General features: G+C 36.0%; 1 protein-coding gene across 1 annotated transcript in view; it reads left to right on the forward strand.

Annotated features, from left to right (window-relative positions):
- The first annotated feature begins 4045 nt into the window (after window positions 1-4045).
- The window catches only part of LOC102604783 (zeatin O-xylosyltransferase-like), a 16451-nt gene continuing 5016 nt past the window's right edge, over window positions 4046-15480 (forward strand). Inside the window, exon 1 of the mRNA XM_006357978.1 lies at window positions 4046-4479. Coding sequence (XP_006358040.1) covers window positions 4046-4479 — 434 coding nt within the window. The remainder of the gene's footprint in view (window positions 4480-15480) is intronic.

Consider the following 15480-nt stretch of genomic DNA (forward strand, 5'->3'; position numbering starts at 1 on the left):
CTTGAATGTTTGAGGCTCACTTTCAAGAAGGAATATTACAAAATCAGATCCAAATGAAGTAGTTGTCCTTTTGACGTTTACTGCGCCTTGGACTCTCTTCATTGGTTTCATTCTCTTTTGGTTCTTCTCGAGGTTGTTTAGACCCCCCCACTAGATGACCTAAGTCTAGTTTTATACGGTTAGATATGTTCAAAAAATTCAGCATTATCTGATTCCATTACTGTATTATCATGAATATCCAGATGTTCAGACTTATGAACCAAAAATTGACATGCCTTACTATTTGAGGCATATCTAATGAATGCACAATCCACAGTCTTAGGCCCTATTTTCACCCTCTTAGGTATAGGAACCTAGACTTTGGCTAGACACCCCCACACTTTGAAATATTTCAAGTTGGGTTTTCTACCTTTCCATTTCTCATATGGAATAACATGTGTCTTCGTGAGAGGCACTCTATTGAGTATTCGATTTGTTGTAAGAATAGCTTCCCCTCACAAGTTTTGTGGTAAACCTGAACTTATAAGTAAGGCATTCATTATTTCCTTTCAAGTTCGATTTTTCCATTCCGTAATTCCATTAGATTGGGGAGAGTAAGGAACAGTAGTTTGATGGATTATTCCATTTTTCAAACATATTTCTGCAAATGGAGATTCATATTCTCCACCTCTATCACTTCTGATCATTTCGATCTTTCTATCCAACTGAGTTTCAACTTCAGTTTTATATTGCCTAAATGTGTATATTGCTTCATCATTACCATTTAGCAAATAGACATAACAATATCTAGTGCAATCATCAATAAAAGTTATGAAATAATTTTTTCCACCACGTGTTGGTGTTGACTTCATGTCACAAATGTCAGTGTGAATCAGTTCTAAGGGATATGAATTTCGTTCAACAGATTTTATAAGGATGCTTAGCATACTTAGATTCAATGCAAACTTGACATTTTGATTTATTGCACTCAAATTTAGGCAAAACATTTAAGTTAATCAATTTTCACAAGGTTTTGCTATAAACGTGTCCCAAACATTCATGCCATAAACATTTAGACTCAAGCAAGTAAGAAGAAGCAGAATCTTTATTCATATCAACTGAAATTACATTGAGTTTAAAGAAGCCCTCAGTGAGGTAACCGTTTCCTACATACATCTCATTCTTACTCACTAAAACTTTATCAGAAACAAATACACATTTGAATCCGTTCTTAGTCAGAACTGGCATAGAAACTAAGTTCTTGCGCAATTTCAAAACATACGAGACCATGTTCAAAGTCACCACCTTGTTTGATGTCATCTTTAAGAGGACCTTGCATGTTTCTTCCACCTTTGTAACAACGGAGTTTGCCATAAACAACTTCTCGTCTGCTGGTGCTGGAGTATATGATGCAAATAATTCTTTGTCGGCACAAACATGGCATAAGGCGCCAGTATCTATCCACCATTCTCTTGGATTTCTAACAAAGTTGCATTCTGAAAGCATTGCACAGAGATCGTCCATCTCTCCTTTGGATTCAGCCAAATTTGCTTGATCCTTCTTCTTGTTCTTCATTCAGTAGCCTTATGACCCCGACATTCAGTAACCTTATGACCACGTTTGCCACAATTGAAGCAGCTTCCCTTGAATATCTTCTTAGGAGGATTGCTAGAAAAGATTTTGTGGGATCTTCTTCAACTATATTTACTCAAGATATTGCTGAATTACCACGCGACCTCTTTTCGGCGCCCTTGTTATCCTCTTCGATTCTCAGCCTTACCATGAGATCTTCAACAGTCATCTCCTTGCATTTATGTTTCAAGTAGTTTTTGAAGTCCTTCCATAATGGAGGTAACTTCTCAATAATGGTAGCCACTTGAAAAGCATCATTCACAACCAATCCTACATTAAAGATTATGTGAGTATTAAGAGTAGACTAAATATTTCCAACATAGGTATTAAATAAATTTATACCTTCAGCAAGGAGATCATGGATTTTGACCTGCAATTCTTGAACTTGGGTGACGACGGTCTTATGGTCTATCATCTTATAGACCAGAAACTTTGCCACAATGAACTTCTTCATTTCGACATCCTCTGTTTTGTACTTCTTTTCTAAAGCATCCCAGAGTTCTTTTGAGGTTTTTGACATTACTGTACACATTGTACAGATCATCTTGTAGGCCACTCAGAATATATTTTTTACACAAAAAATCTGAATGTGTCCATGCTTCTGTTACCAAGAATCATTCTTCAGGCGGAGTTTCATCCGACATAACAGGAATGTTCTCATTAATGAACCTCTACAGACTCAACGTAATCAGATAGAAGAACATTTTCTTCTGCCATCTCTTGAAGTCGACTCTAGAAAACTATGCAGGTTTCTCCGTCGGTGCTAGGGTAGTAGTTGAACGATTGTGTGCAATCGATGTTGTTGCAGCACTTGTTGTTTCAGCATTTACTTGACTTGAATTAGTCATTTGTCTGTCACAAATGGCAGACAATTTTAGTATGTGAAATTCTAACAGTAAAGAATAAATCCTTACATAGGTTGTTTCTGATTTAACAATAAAGTTTTTATGTTCTTTTAATCGTTAATCAAATGAATTTTAAAAATTCAAACAAAGTAAAAAACCATAAAGGTTTTAATCACCAGAAAACTTAAATACAGAAACTATTAAATTTCTTAAGATTGTTATCTCTTGTATTCAGGTTACTCAAAAATACAGAAACAGAAAAAAGATGAAATAGACAGAATGCTTTTAATCCGAGTCCACAGAAACCACTGTGTTTCTTTAAGAAATTTAATACCCTCACTGTACTCGAGGTTGCAGATTAATTCCTCCCAAGATAAAACGGATGAACATGTTAGAGAAGTAGCGGTACCTCAAACTTCAATAACTTCAGCGAACGCAAGAACAGCAACAAGAGCACACACAGACTCAGTCGATCGACAAATTTGTTTATGTAAGAAAATGTATGCAGAGAGAAAAAACTTTCAATGTTTGAAAAACGGAAAAAGACCTCTTATTTATAGCCATTTGCAGCAAGGAACGCGTCTGTTCAGACCCATTTTTTCCAAAACTTTGTGTCTTTTTGGAAACGTAACGACTTTTCGGAAGGAATAGGTCCCTTCAAAATGTTTTAACCGATACACGTGAATTTTAAATAAATTTTGTTGCGCCAAATTAATTATGTTATTTAACTAACATTCTGAATTAATTTATAAGATAAGGAAATGAATTAACAAGATTGATTAAAAAAAATTTGTCCAAAAATATTATTAATCAAATCATTTGCCGAAGCTGATGCCGAGGCAGAGCGAGCGACGACGACGGCCCGAGGAGCACCTTCTTATTAACCCTTTAAGAACTAAAGAAAGTGTTTCCTAATATAAGGACAACAATTTCCTTTCTTCTACCAATATGGTAAAAATGACTTTTCATTTGCACTTTGCAATGACTTTTCATTTTCCCTCCAAAATTGGTTCCCCCACTTTCCATTTTCTCTTATTATTTCCCATTCACACCTTGCTAAACCCAACACCTATACTGGGTGAAATATCCTTAAGGTCAGTGACTCTCGACACGCCTCAATCTATGAGAAGTTCCTACAAAAGCTCGTGGTGAAGCATAAGGTTAGGTGAATTCAGTACAACTGTTCGTCATGAAGGTATTTTCCGTAAGATTTACAACAATATATTGTTCAGGATGTTTCTTCCCTTCCCAATGCTGAATCGAATATATTTAATTGCATTTCAGTTGTCACTTTGTACTGTTCTTTATGCTTATTTAGTTGAAAGTCAATCCAACTTGGAGAAGAATTGCTTAAAAGGCTACCACCCCTTGAAGGAGCGTTGTCTGATGAAATAAAGAACTTAATGGATATTTAGAGTCCATATATGGATATTAAATCAGGTGATATCCATAATACAAGTAAAGTAATTGAAGGTGAGTTTATTGATTTGCTGGCACAAGTAGAAAGTAAACAACATTGAAAAATTGGACCGATTCTGCCTACTAAACTCGATAAAATATCGAATACCAACAATATATGTTTGGAGTGGATGACCAAACAACCATCGAGATCAGTTCTTTATATATCAATTGGAACATCAACTACATTTTCTGATAGACAAGTCATAGAGCTCACGATAGGACTTGAACAAAGCAAACAGAAGTTCATATGGGTGTTGAGAGAAGCCGATAGAGGAGATGCCTTTACCGGGGAAGCTAGAAGATTTGAGCTTCCAGAAAGGTTTGAGGAAAGGGTAAAAGAAGTAGGCTTAATGGTAAGAGAATGGGCACCACAACTCGAAATCTTGGCTCATTCTTCCACAGGCGGGTTCATGAGTCATTATGGATGGAATTCTTGTATAGAGAGTATTACCATGGGTGTGCCTATAGCTTCTTGGCCTATGCACTCTGACCAACCGAGAAATGGTTTCCTGGTGACGGAAATACTGAAAATAGGCCTGGCTGTAAGGGAGTGGGAGAAACGTGAGGACCCAATAAGTGCATCCACTATTGAGAAAGTCGTTAGGAAGTTAATGGCATCAGAAGAAGGTGATGCAATTAGGAAAAGATCAGAAGAATTGGGAGAAGCCGTTAGGCGTTTCACAGAGAAAGGGGGTTCTTCTCGAATAGAGCTTGATTCTTTTATCGTGCATATCACAAGATAGACTTGCTTTTCAACAGAAATTTCAAGTTTATCTGTCACTTGTCTGGCTTCTATGGCAATTAGTGAGTTACTGCTTTGTATTTCTCTCTTAATGGTCTTGTTTACATTCCTCAGTTGGTATGTACTAGAGTTAATCAAGAACCTCATACGTTGTTCGATTATTCAGTTGTAGTACAGCATTACAAAACATAAATTTTTAGTTGTGAAAAGCAAGTCTATCTAGTAATATGAGCAATGAAAGAATATAACTCCAGTTGAGAAGCATCTTCTTTCTCTGGACTCCCTTACTGATGCTCCCAATTCTTCTGCTCTTTTCCTAATCTCGTCGCCTTCTTCTGATGCCATTAACTTCCTCGTGACATTCTCAATGGCAGATGCAGTGACAAGTTTCTCGTGTTTCTTCCACTCCCTAACGAGAAGGCCTGTTTTCAAGATTTCTGTCAAAATGAAAGCATTAATTGTCTGTTCAGAATGCATAGCCCAAGCAGCTATTGGTACCCCCGCAGTAATACACTCTATGAAAGAATTCCATCCGCAATGACGCATGAACCCCTCTATGGAAGAATGAGCCAAGATTTCAAGTTGTGGCGCCCATTCTCTGACCACTAACCTGAAACCGTCTACTCTTTCTTCAAACCCGTCTGGCAACTCAAATCTTCTAGTTTCCTCACTAAAAATATTACCTCTATCACCATCTCTAAACACCCATACGAACTTCTGTTTGCTACGCTCTAGTCCCATCATGAGCTCCATCACTTCTTTATCAGAAAATGTAGTTGATGATCCAAAAAATACATAAAGAACTAATCTTGGAGGTTAGTTATAAAGCCAATCTGAACATTTGTTTCTCTTATATGATACATGATCTACTTTAGCAGGCAGAATCGGTCTAATTTCCCATTGCTTTTTGTTTTGTGTACTTGCAAATTTTTCCATTATACCTGTTGGAATTGAAATAATCAAGACATCATGCGGAAGCTAATAATTGCAAAACTTTTTAACGACTACATTGTGGATGTTATGGTATTCTTGTAGGAAAGAAAGGATCTTCAATTTATAGAAGTTTAAAACATTACTACAAGAAAGGCAACAACAACATACCCAGTGTAGTCCCACAAATGGGGTTTGGAGAGGGTAGAGATTATGTAGACCTTACCCCTACCTCAAAGAGACTCCCTTGGCTCAAGAAAACACAGTCCAAAGTAGTCTCGGGAAAAGAAGTAGCGGAAGTACAAGAAACAACAAATAATAACAAAAATAGCAGATAGTAGCAGAACAGAAACTACAATAAAACAATACAATAATCAGCTACTAGAAACAATAGATAGTAACAGAAATCAAAGTACAAGAAACTACAGGAGTAATACTACGACTACTAATGTGAACGAACATCAAGACAGTGCACTGATACCGACTAACCTTCTACCCTAACCTTTTACGCCAAGAAAGGATTAACCAAATATGATAGAAAATAAGGACAAATCATAACAATACCTTCAAGTATTTTGTTTGAATTGTATAAATCAATAGCTCTAATATCTCTATACTGAAGTTGAAACTCAACTAACTTGTTGATCTCTTCTGGTGCATCAGGTTCAAGTATAGGTAACTTTTTAAGTAAATCTTCATCAAGTGGAATAGGCATTCCATTAGGTAGACATATAAAACTAGAATACATAAAGAAAACAGAAACACAGTTAAATATATAAGACTCAGCATTATGCAAAGAAGTAACATCCTGAACATTATATGACATTAAAACATCATGAACAACGACAACTCATCTTGATTTAGAGGAGATGTCACGAAATAACAAAGATATAGGGTCGCGAAGAAGGGTGCAAGCATTATAAGATGGTAAGAGTTGCGATGGGAATTTGGTGAATGCATTAGGATCAGGTGCAGGGGAGGCAAAATCAGGTGTTGGGATATCATGGAAGTGGATTTTGGCTATGTCTGATAGATTTAACCCATTGGCTTGAACACGAGCTTGATGATTGTAATCTAATGGAAAATGTTATCTTATTGCAGCAGGTTAGCAGGGAACATATACAATACATTAGGTGCTAACTAAGGAAAGAAATTAAGATTGATTCCTATTAATCAACAGTGATTCCTATAAATCTACTACCTAAATATACCTATGTATATTACTAGATTTAAGTCTATATACATTCTATAACACTCCCCCTGAAGGTGGAGCATATATATTGATCATGCCCAGCTTGTTACAAAGATAATCAACTCGAGTTCTATTCAATGCCTTTGTGAGTAAATCAGCTACTTGCTCTTCTGTCTTCACTTAGCCAGTGGAAATCAAGTTTTCCTGAGTATTCTCACGAATAAAATGACAATCAACCTCAAAATGTTTAGTTCTTTCATGATACATCAAATTTGAGGCAATATGCAAGGCAGCTTGATTATCACACCAAAGTTTTGATGGTGTATGATGATCCAACCCAATTTCAGTTAGAAGATGATGTATCTACATAATCTCACACGTAAACTGTGACATAGCTCTGTACTCAGATTCTGCACTAGATTGAGATACAACACTTTGCTTCTTACTTCTCCATGAAACTAGGTTCCTAATGTGAGGCCAAAAACATATATTTTAATCATCATTTGCCTCACATTTATTATTTATATTTGTCCTTTTTGAGCATGGATTTTATGAATTGTGCTAAATACTGTATTTTATTTGTAGGAGTAAATTGGTGTAAAGTTGAAGAAGTTTGGAGCTAAAACGAATTAAATATGAAAAGTTGAAGAAGGAAATCAAGCAGGCAGCTTAATGGATTAAACTTTCTAAAATAATATATATGTTAGGTTGAAGTAGAATTGGAATTGGAATTGGAAAATTCCACGTGACAGTCACCGAAGAGCCGCAACAGCATGTTGAAGGCGGTGGAGCACTGGTTCACGCCGAAAATAAAAAGGAATTCAACTCCTTTATGGTTTTGAATTCCTAATTTGTTTTGGACTCAATTATTTTATTTAGGGTTTTCTATATCTGTAAATATTTCATAGAAATAATTATTTGGGAAAAAAAACTAATATAGAGTAAGGAGGAAGCACTTTTGAAGAGAAAGTCATCAATACCTTTTAGGGTTCTTTTCTTCTTCTTCTTATTATTTTCTTAGAGGTTAGTAGCGAAAGCCCTTGTTCTGGGGCTGTAGCTACGGAATCAATGTTGATTATTTAAAGTTTTCGAATTAATTATTGGTTGTCGTTATAAGTTACTTTTATATTCTTGTTTTAGTATTTTGTGCTTGATCACCATGAGATAAATATATTGTCTAATCTTAAAATCGAACGAGGAGGGATTAGATAGACCAGAGGATATAGAGAGCTCGGTCCACCCATTAGATTGAGGTGATTAGTGTTCAGGAGTGACGCCCAGACGAACACCTTGCTTGGTTATGAAATAGGATGAAATATAAATGTTCGCCAGTTAGTTTATCTATCCCCGCTCAACGATGTAGTTAGATGGCTAATTGGGGTAGGCGGCGAGAGGCGAACCACCCGGACCATCTGTTCTTGCATTCTTCTCTTTTGGTTCTCTTAACTAAATAAATTAGATCAGTATAATTTAGTAAAAATAGTTAATTGACAAGTCCTTTGGGTTCGATAATCTGGTTCTTTTAAGAGCCACTATATTACTTGCGCGACCGCGTACACTTGCGTGTGCAATTGGGAGCAACAAGTTTTTGGCGTCGTTGCCGGGGACTTAGAAATTAACTATTCTTCTAGGTTATACCTTTTCTTTTTATTTATTTACTCTTTTTTTTATTATTAGTTATTTTTTTCTTCCAACAATTTTTTTTTCTCTTTCTTTAAATAATTTGGTACTCTTATTGATATGGATGATTGGGATAAATCGTGGTTGGGTGATGAAAGTCCTTTATGTCATATATGTGGTCGTCAGTATATTCATTGGAATGGTTGTCCTAAAACTTATTCCCTTACCCCAAACCCCTATTATGATTCTTCTGTTATTTGTGATGTTGGTAGGGGCTATGAAACAGTGAATACAAAACAAGAGGCGCTTGAATGTACAGACATGTTGGACAACGTTAATTCAAAAATCACCAGAGAAATACTTGAATGCACAGAAGGGTACAAAGAAATCGTGGAACTACAATATAAGCTTGATGTTCTTCAATCAAAAATTACAATACAAGCTGAATTAGAAGAGATTGGGGCCCAACAAGGAGAAAGTTATGGAGAAAAAGAGATAGTGAGTCAATATTGGATATATGGACGAATTCAACTTCTAAGGATTGAAGAGTCTATCCGTGATGAAATAACATACTTGGCACCCTACCTGATCGAAAGAAGAGTTAAACTCACACAAGAAATCGATCAATTTGGCTCAGTTATTCATGACTTAAAGGCTCACTTAAACAAAAAGATTGAGGCGTCTGAAGCCCAATTACCAATTGTTGTGGATTATGACCAGCTAGTGGAGCAAAAAGAGGAATTCCAGCCATTCAACTATATTTTATTCCTTAATATCGATGTTGAAAAAGAGAACAAAAGTGAGAATGTTGTAAATAGTGTTGCTTTAGAATTAAGGGAACTTGAATCTCATTCAAAACACTTTTCTATAAAATCTGAACTAATGGATGAGTGTATTGATGAGGAACAAGGCCCCTACATTCTAAAGTTTTTTAGTCCACGTAGACAAAACGACATTCCTCACTTAAGGGCCAAGAAATGCAAGATGCGACATATATTACTTGGTTCCTTTATCTTTATACAACCACCCCTTGAGAGGAGCAGAAAAATTGATGCAAAGTTAGGGGTAAAATTCATAAGTTCAAAGTGGAAAGAAAAGTGGTGAATATATTTGTGTCGTGCCGCGACGTTAAATTAGGCGCTTATTGGGAAGCAACCCAATTTATAGTGTAACTTCTTATATTTATTTTTATTATTAGTATTATTTTTTTATGTTGTTCTTACAGGTTTTGGAGAAGTCTGAGTATCCATAATTTGAAGCTAAGGAGCACGTTGGAACCTAAGTTTGGGGTGCGTACGACCCTTGATGAAAATAAAGAGAACATGCTACTAGCTAGACCTAAAGGCCTCAGGGAGTTTTTCTAACCTTTGTTTTTAAATTTTATTTGATGTTTTGGGGACATATCATCTTTTTAAGTGTGGGGTGGAGGAATAAATTCCTAGTTTTTTATTGTTTTATTGAGTCTTTTATTTCTTTAGAATGGGTTCCTTGGCTTTTATTTCTTTAGAATGGGTTCCTTGGCTTCTTCTTCTTCTTATTTTCTTAGAGATTAGTAGCTAAAGCCCTCGTTCTGGGGCTGTAGCTACGGAATCAATGTTGATTATTTAAGGTTTTCGAATTAATTCTTGGTTGTCATTATAAGTTACTTCTATATTCTTGTTTTAGTATTTTGTGCTTGATCACCATGAGATAAATATATTGTCTAATCTTAAAATCGAACGAGGAGGGATTAGATAGACCAGAGGATATAGAGAGCTCGGTTCACCCATTAGATTGAGGTGATTAGTGTTCAGGAGTGACGCCCAGACGAACACCTTGCTTGGTTATGAAATAGGATGAAATATAAATGTTCGCCAGTTAGTTTATCTATCCCCGCTCAACGATGTAGTTAGATGGCTAATTGGGGTAGGTGGCGAGAGGCGAACCACCCACACCATACTATCAACCCTATAAACCAGTAACTTGACAACTGAAATTAATTCTAAGCCAAAAATATGATGCATGAAATCCTATACATGCTGCAGCCTTGGGATTTTCCAACTATTGTAAGTAATTTTATTATTTTGTTCTTACATTCTTCTCTTTTGGTTCTCTTAACTAAATAAATTAGATCAGTATAATTTAGTAAAAATAGTTAATTGACAAGTCTTTTGGGTTCGATAATCTGGTTCTTTTAAGAGCCATTATATTACTTGCGCGACCGCGTACACTTGCGTGTGCAATTGGGAGCAACAGTTCCTTCCAACAAAGACACAATAGCCTGTAGTCAATCTCCTATCAATTTTGGATCTGGCATAGTCAGCATCTGCAAAACACTCAACACGAGTATGACCATAATTATTATACGATATCCCAAGTCCAGGGGATCCTTCCAAGTAACATAAAATCTGCTCCAAAGCTGCCCAATGATTGATTGTAGGCGAGGACATAAACTGACTGACAACACTTACTGCAAAAGCAATGTCGGACGAGTCACACTGAGGTAGTTTAATGTCCCAACAAACCTCATGTATCTCTTGGTATCATCAAAGAGGTCGCCGTCATCTTTCATAAGCTGCACATTGGGAACCATTGGAGTACTGCAAGGTTTAGCTGCTAACTTTCCGGTGTCTATAAGAAAATCAAGAACGTACTTTCTCTGAGACAACAGAATTCCCTTTTTGTTTCTATTCACCTTTATACCCAAAAAGTATTTCAATTGACCCAAGTCTCTCGTATGAAACCTAGTATGCCGAAAAGATTTGAGGGAAGAGATCCCCACATAATCACTTCCAGTGATGACAATGTCATCAACATACACAACCAGTAGGATAGTGCCAACTGCTGATTGTCGGTAGAAGACTGAGTGATCACATTTGCTCATTTTCATCCCAAACTCTAGGACTACCTCGCTGAACTTCCCAAACCAAGCTCACGGACTCTGTTTCAAGCCATACAAGTACTTCTTCAAATAAATCACTCTCACATACTCCCCTTGAGCAACAAAACCAGGTGGTTGCTCCATAAATACTTCCTCTTGAAGATCACCATGAAGGAATGCATTTTTTATAACCAACTGATGTAAAGGCCAATTTTCAGAGGCAGCTAGAGAAATGAACAAACGGACGGAAGTAAGTTTGGCAACAGGAGAGAAAGTGTCTGAATAATCCACCCCATAAGTATGTGCATACCCTTTAGCCACAAGCCTGGCCTTAAGTCTTGCCACAGAACCATCTGGATTTACTTTAACTATAAACACCCACTAACATCCCACTAGGTAAATCCACCAAATCCCACGTGTGATTTTCCTCTAAGGTATGTATTTCCTCAAGCATCGCATCATACCATCCAGGATGATTCAAAGCTTCCTTCATTGTTTTGGGTACAAAGATAAAGTCTAAAGAAGCAACCAAGGACCTTGACGTAGAGGATAAAAGGTCATAAGAAACAAAATTAGCAATGGAATATTTCGAATGACAAGTCATTTTACCTTTGAGAAGAGCAATAGGGAGATCAAGATCATCTGAAGGATTGGGTGAAGAAAGATTTAATAACAAAGGAGCCGGTGCAGAACATGTATCACTGATCTCTCATCTTCTTGAATAAATTTGAACAATTGGGGGTCTTGCCAGAGTAGAAGATGTAGGCCCAGTAGTCAAATGGTGTTCAATAGGGGAACTAAAAGATTGAAGGACATCATATGATTGTTTTGTCACAACACAGGTAACTTGATAGACTAACCATTCATATTTCTCCCCCTGAGTTGTCGAACTAGAAGGTGCATAGAAGAATGGTCTCATCTCTGAAAATACCACATCATTTGACACCAAATATTTACCAAGCTCAGTAGAATAGCATCGATACCCCTTCTGAAGGCGAGAATAACCCAAGAAAACACACTTTAATGCTTTAGGGTCCAACTTGGTAACAGATAGCTGAACATCTTGAACATAACATGTGCTTCCAAACACCTTAGGCTCCACTGGAAATAATGACTTGTTTGGAAAAAGAACTTTGTAAGGCACATTGCCAACAAGAACAGTCGATGACATGCGATTAATCAAAAAACAAGTTGTAGAGACTGTATCGGCCCAAAATTGTTTAGGTACCTTCATTTGGAACAAAAGTGCTCGAGATGTCTCAAGTAGATGCCTATTCTTTCTCTCGGCAACTCCATTTTAAGAGGGTGTATCAACATATGAAGTCTGATGGAAAATACCATGTTGTCTCATGTAGGTCTGGAACAATTCTGACATATATTCTTTAGTATTATCACTCCTTAGAATACGCACCGAAGTATTGAACTGAGTTTTAACCTCAGCACAAAAGGCACAAAAGTGAGTAAACACTTCAGAACGACTCTTCATAAAATAAATCCAAGTCATTCGAGAGAAATCATCCACAAATGTGACAAAATACTTATAACCAGTTTTGAAAACAACAGGACATGGTCCCCAAACATCAGAATGAACTAACTCAAAAATCGACTCCACCCGCTTATTAATCCTTGGATTTGTTGAGCTACGATGGTTTTTGGCAAATTGATATGACTCACAATCCACTGAAGAAATATTCTAAAATTGGGGACAAAGCTTCTTCAACGTAGGCAAAGAAGGATGTCCCAATCGACAATGTGCCTCAAATGGAGACACAACACTAGAGTAGATAGCAAATCAAGGCTCCCAATATTCATCAAGAATGTAGAGATTATCAGATACAAGTCCTTTTCCAATAAAGTTATTTGTCTTCAAATCACGAAACAAATAATGAACAGGAAAGAACGAGATATAACAGTTTAGATCTCTGGTAAGCTTACTAACATACATCAAATTAAAGGCTAACTTTGGTAGACCTAATACAGATGACAAGGTAATAGAGGATGTTGGTTTTACAGTCCCAGATCTTATAATCTTACAGAGTGAACCATCGGCAACCGTCACAGGAGAGAGTGCTCCATGTGATCGAAAGCCAGAGTATATATTAGGATTACCTGTCATGTGATCGGTGGCACCTGAATCGATCACCCATTTATTCGAAGAGGATATAAGGCATGTTTTTCCCGACTCAACAAGGGTAGTAACTGAAACAAATTTGTTTTGTAAGTTTTGATATTGTGAGAATTTTGCAAACTCTTCTGCTGAAACCAAAATTATCCGAAGATATAGGAGTCACAATTTTAGTCATTTCCTCCAAATATTTTAGTAGCATATGAACTCATCAACAACAAGTATAACTAGAAGCATGTACGTTAGTTCGTGACCCCACAAACACAGATGAATAGAGTCAAATGATTTTATCAACCAAGAAACCAATTGTCGACCCAGAAATTGACTACTTGACCAGTAAATTAGAGCAAGCAACGAACAATAAAATCCCCAAATAAGTAGTTCAGAAAAAGAAATCATGAACCAGCAGTTTATCCACACAACACCAATTATCTTAACTAAAGTAGAAGCTAGCAGCCACGAAACCACAAATCACAAACCAGATTCAATGTCGCAGAACAAATACAAACCTGGAAGTGAAGAACAGACTTTCCAAATCGAGTTTTAAAACCAGAACAGACCTGAGATTCGTCGGAAATGATGAGCCGACGTTGGAAATTCAAAGCCTACTCAATTCAGTCAGAACATACACCTTCATGTGCCGGTGCATGATGAATAGGCGAACTGTACGAGCAGTGTGTGACAGTCACTCGCTTTACACCCAGATGCTAGAGAGGACTGGTTTGGCCGAAAAATATATTCCACCTCCTTCTGTGGTGGCGGTGACACAGACTGACCACTCTAAATCAGTGGATTAAAAATCCAAACTTCTTCCGTAGCACAGCCAAAACGACACAAACCAATAGGCTCTGATACCATGTAACATAATAGAAAATGTTATCTTATTACAGTCGGTTAGCATGGAATCTATACAATACATTAGGTGCTAACTAAGGAAAGAAATTAAGATTGATTCCTATGAATCAACAGTGATTCTTGTGATTCTTATAAATCTGCTACCTAAATATAGCTATGTATATTACTAGATTTAAGTCTACATATATTCTATAATTAGACCATCTCCAACCCACCTCTATTTTACTCTCCATTCTCTATACTTGGAGAGTAAAATAGAGAATGGCGTTCCAACCCACCTCCATATCACTCTCTATTCTTCATATATAGAGAGGTGAATAGTAGTTCTCCAAATTTGGAGAACTACTATTCACCTCTCTATATATGAAGAATAGAGAGTGATATGGAGGTGGGTTGGAACGCCATTCTCTATTTTACTCTCCAAGTATAGAGAATGGAGAGTAAAATAGAGGTGGGTATAATATAATATTTTTTTAAAGTATATTATTTAATATATACTACTTTCATCCCGAATTAATAGTATTTTAATTTTTTCTAATTTTCATCAATAATATAATTTTATTTTATTATTAATCTTCACTGTAAAGAATACACAAAATTAAAATGATAAGATGAAGATTTTAGTTTGAAAATACAATACATAATATGATAATTTAAATACAAGATAACAATATAATACAATACATAACATAATAATTAATTCGCGATAAAACAAAAATCATGCATAAAAGATGTTGAACGTGCATTAGGAGTTTTGCAATCACATTTTGCAAGACCGTCACGTTTTTGGAGAAAGGAAGTGTTACATGATATAATGACTACATGTATTATACTGCATAACATGATAATTGAGAATGAATGTGATCCTAATGCACCAATTCAAGATGCCGTAGAGGCTCCAACTCCAACGACAGAAATGGTGGTAGATGAAAATCTCCGATTTGAACAATTTTTAGCTAAAGATAAAAAATAAAAAAATAAGGACAAAAATGCTCATTTTGAACTTCTTAATGCATTAATAGAGCATTTATGCGAGCAACGTAATAATTTTGAAAATTGAGTGTTTATGTAATTGTATGTCACTTTTATTTGAATTTGTCCCCTAATTTATGTATTATATTATATTTTCTTGCAATTTATGTTATTTAAAAATTTAGAATAAAAATATATTTTATATTAAATAAAAAATTTGAAAAACTAAAATTTTATATCACATGAAAATTATATAAAGTAATTATT

Source organism: Solanum tuberosum, unplaced genomic scaffold (assembly GCF_000226075.1).
Source record: "Solanum tuberosum cultivar DM 1-3 516 R44 unplaced genomic scaffold, SolTub_3.0 scf00249, whole genome shotgun sequence".
NCBI lineage: Eukaryota > Viridiplantae > Streptophyta > Magnoliopsida > Solanales > Solanaceae > Solanum > Solanum tuberosum.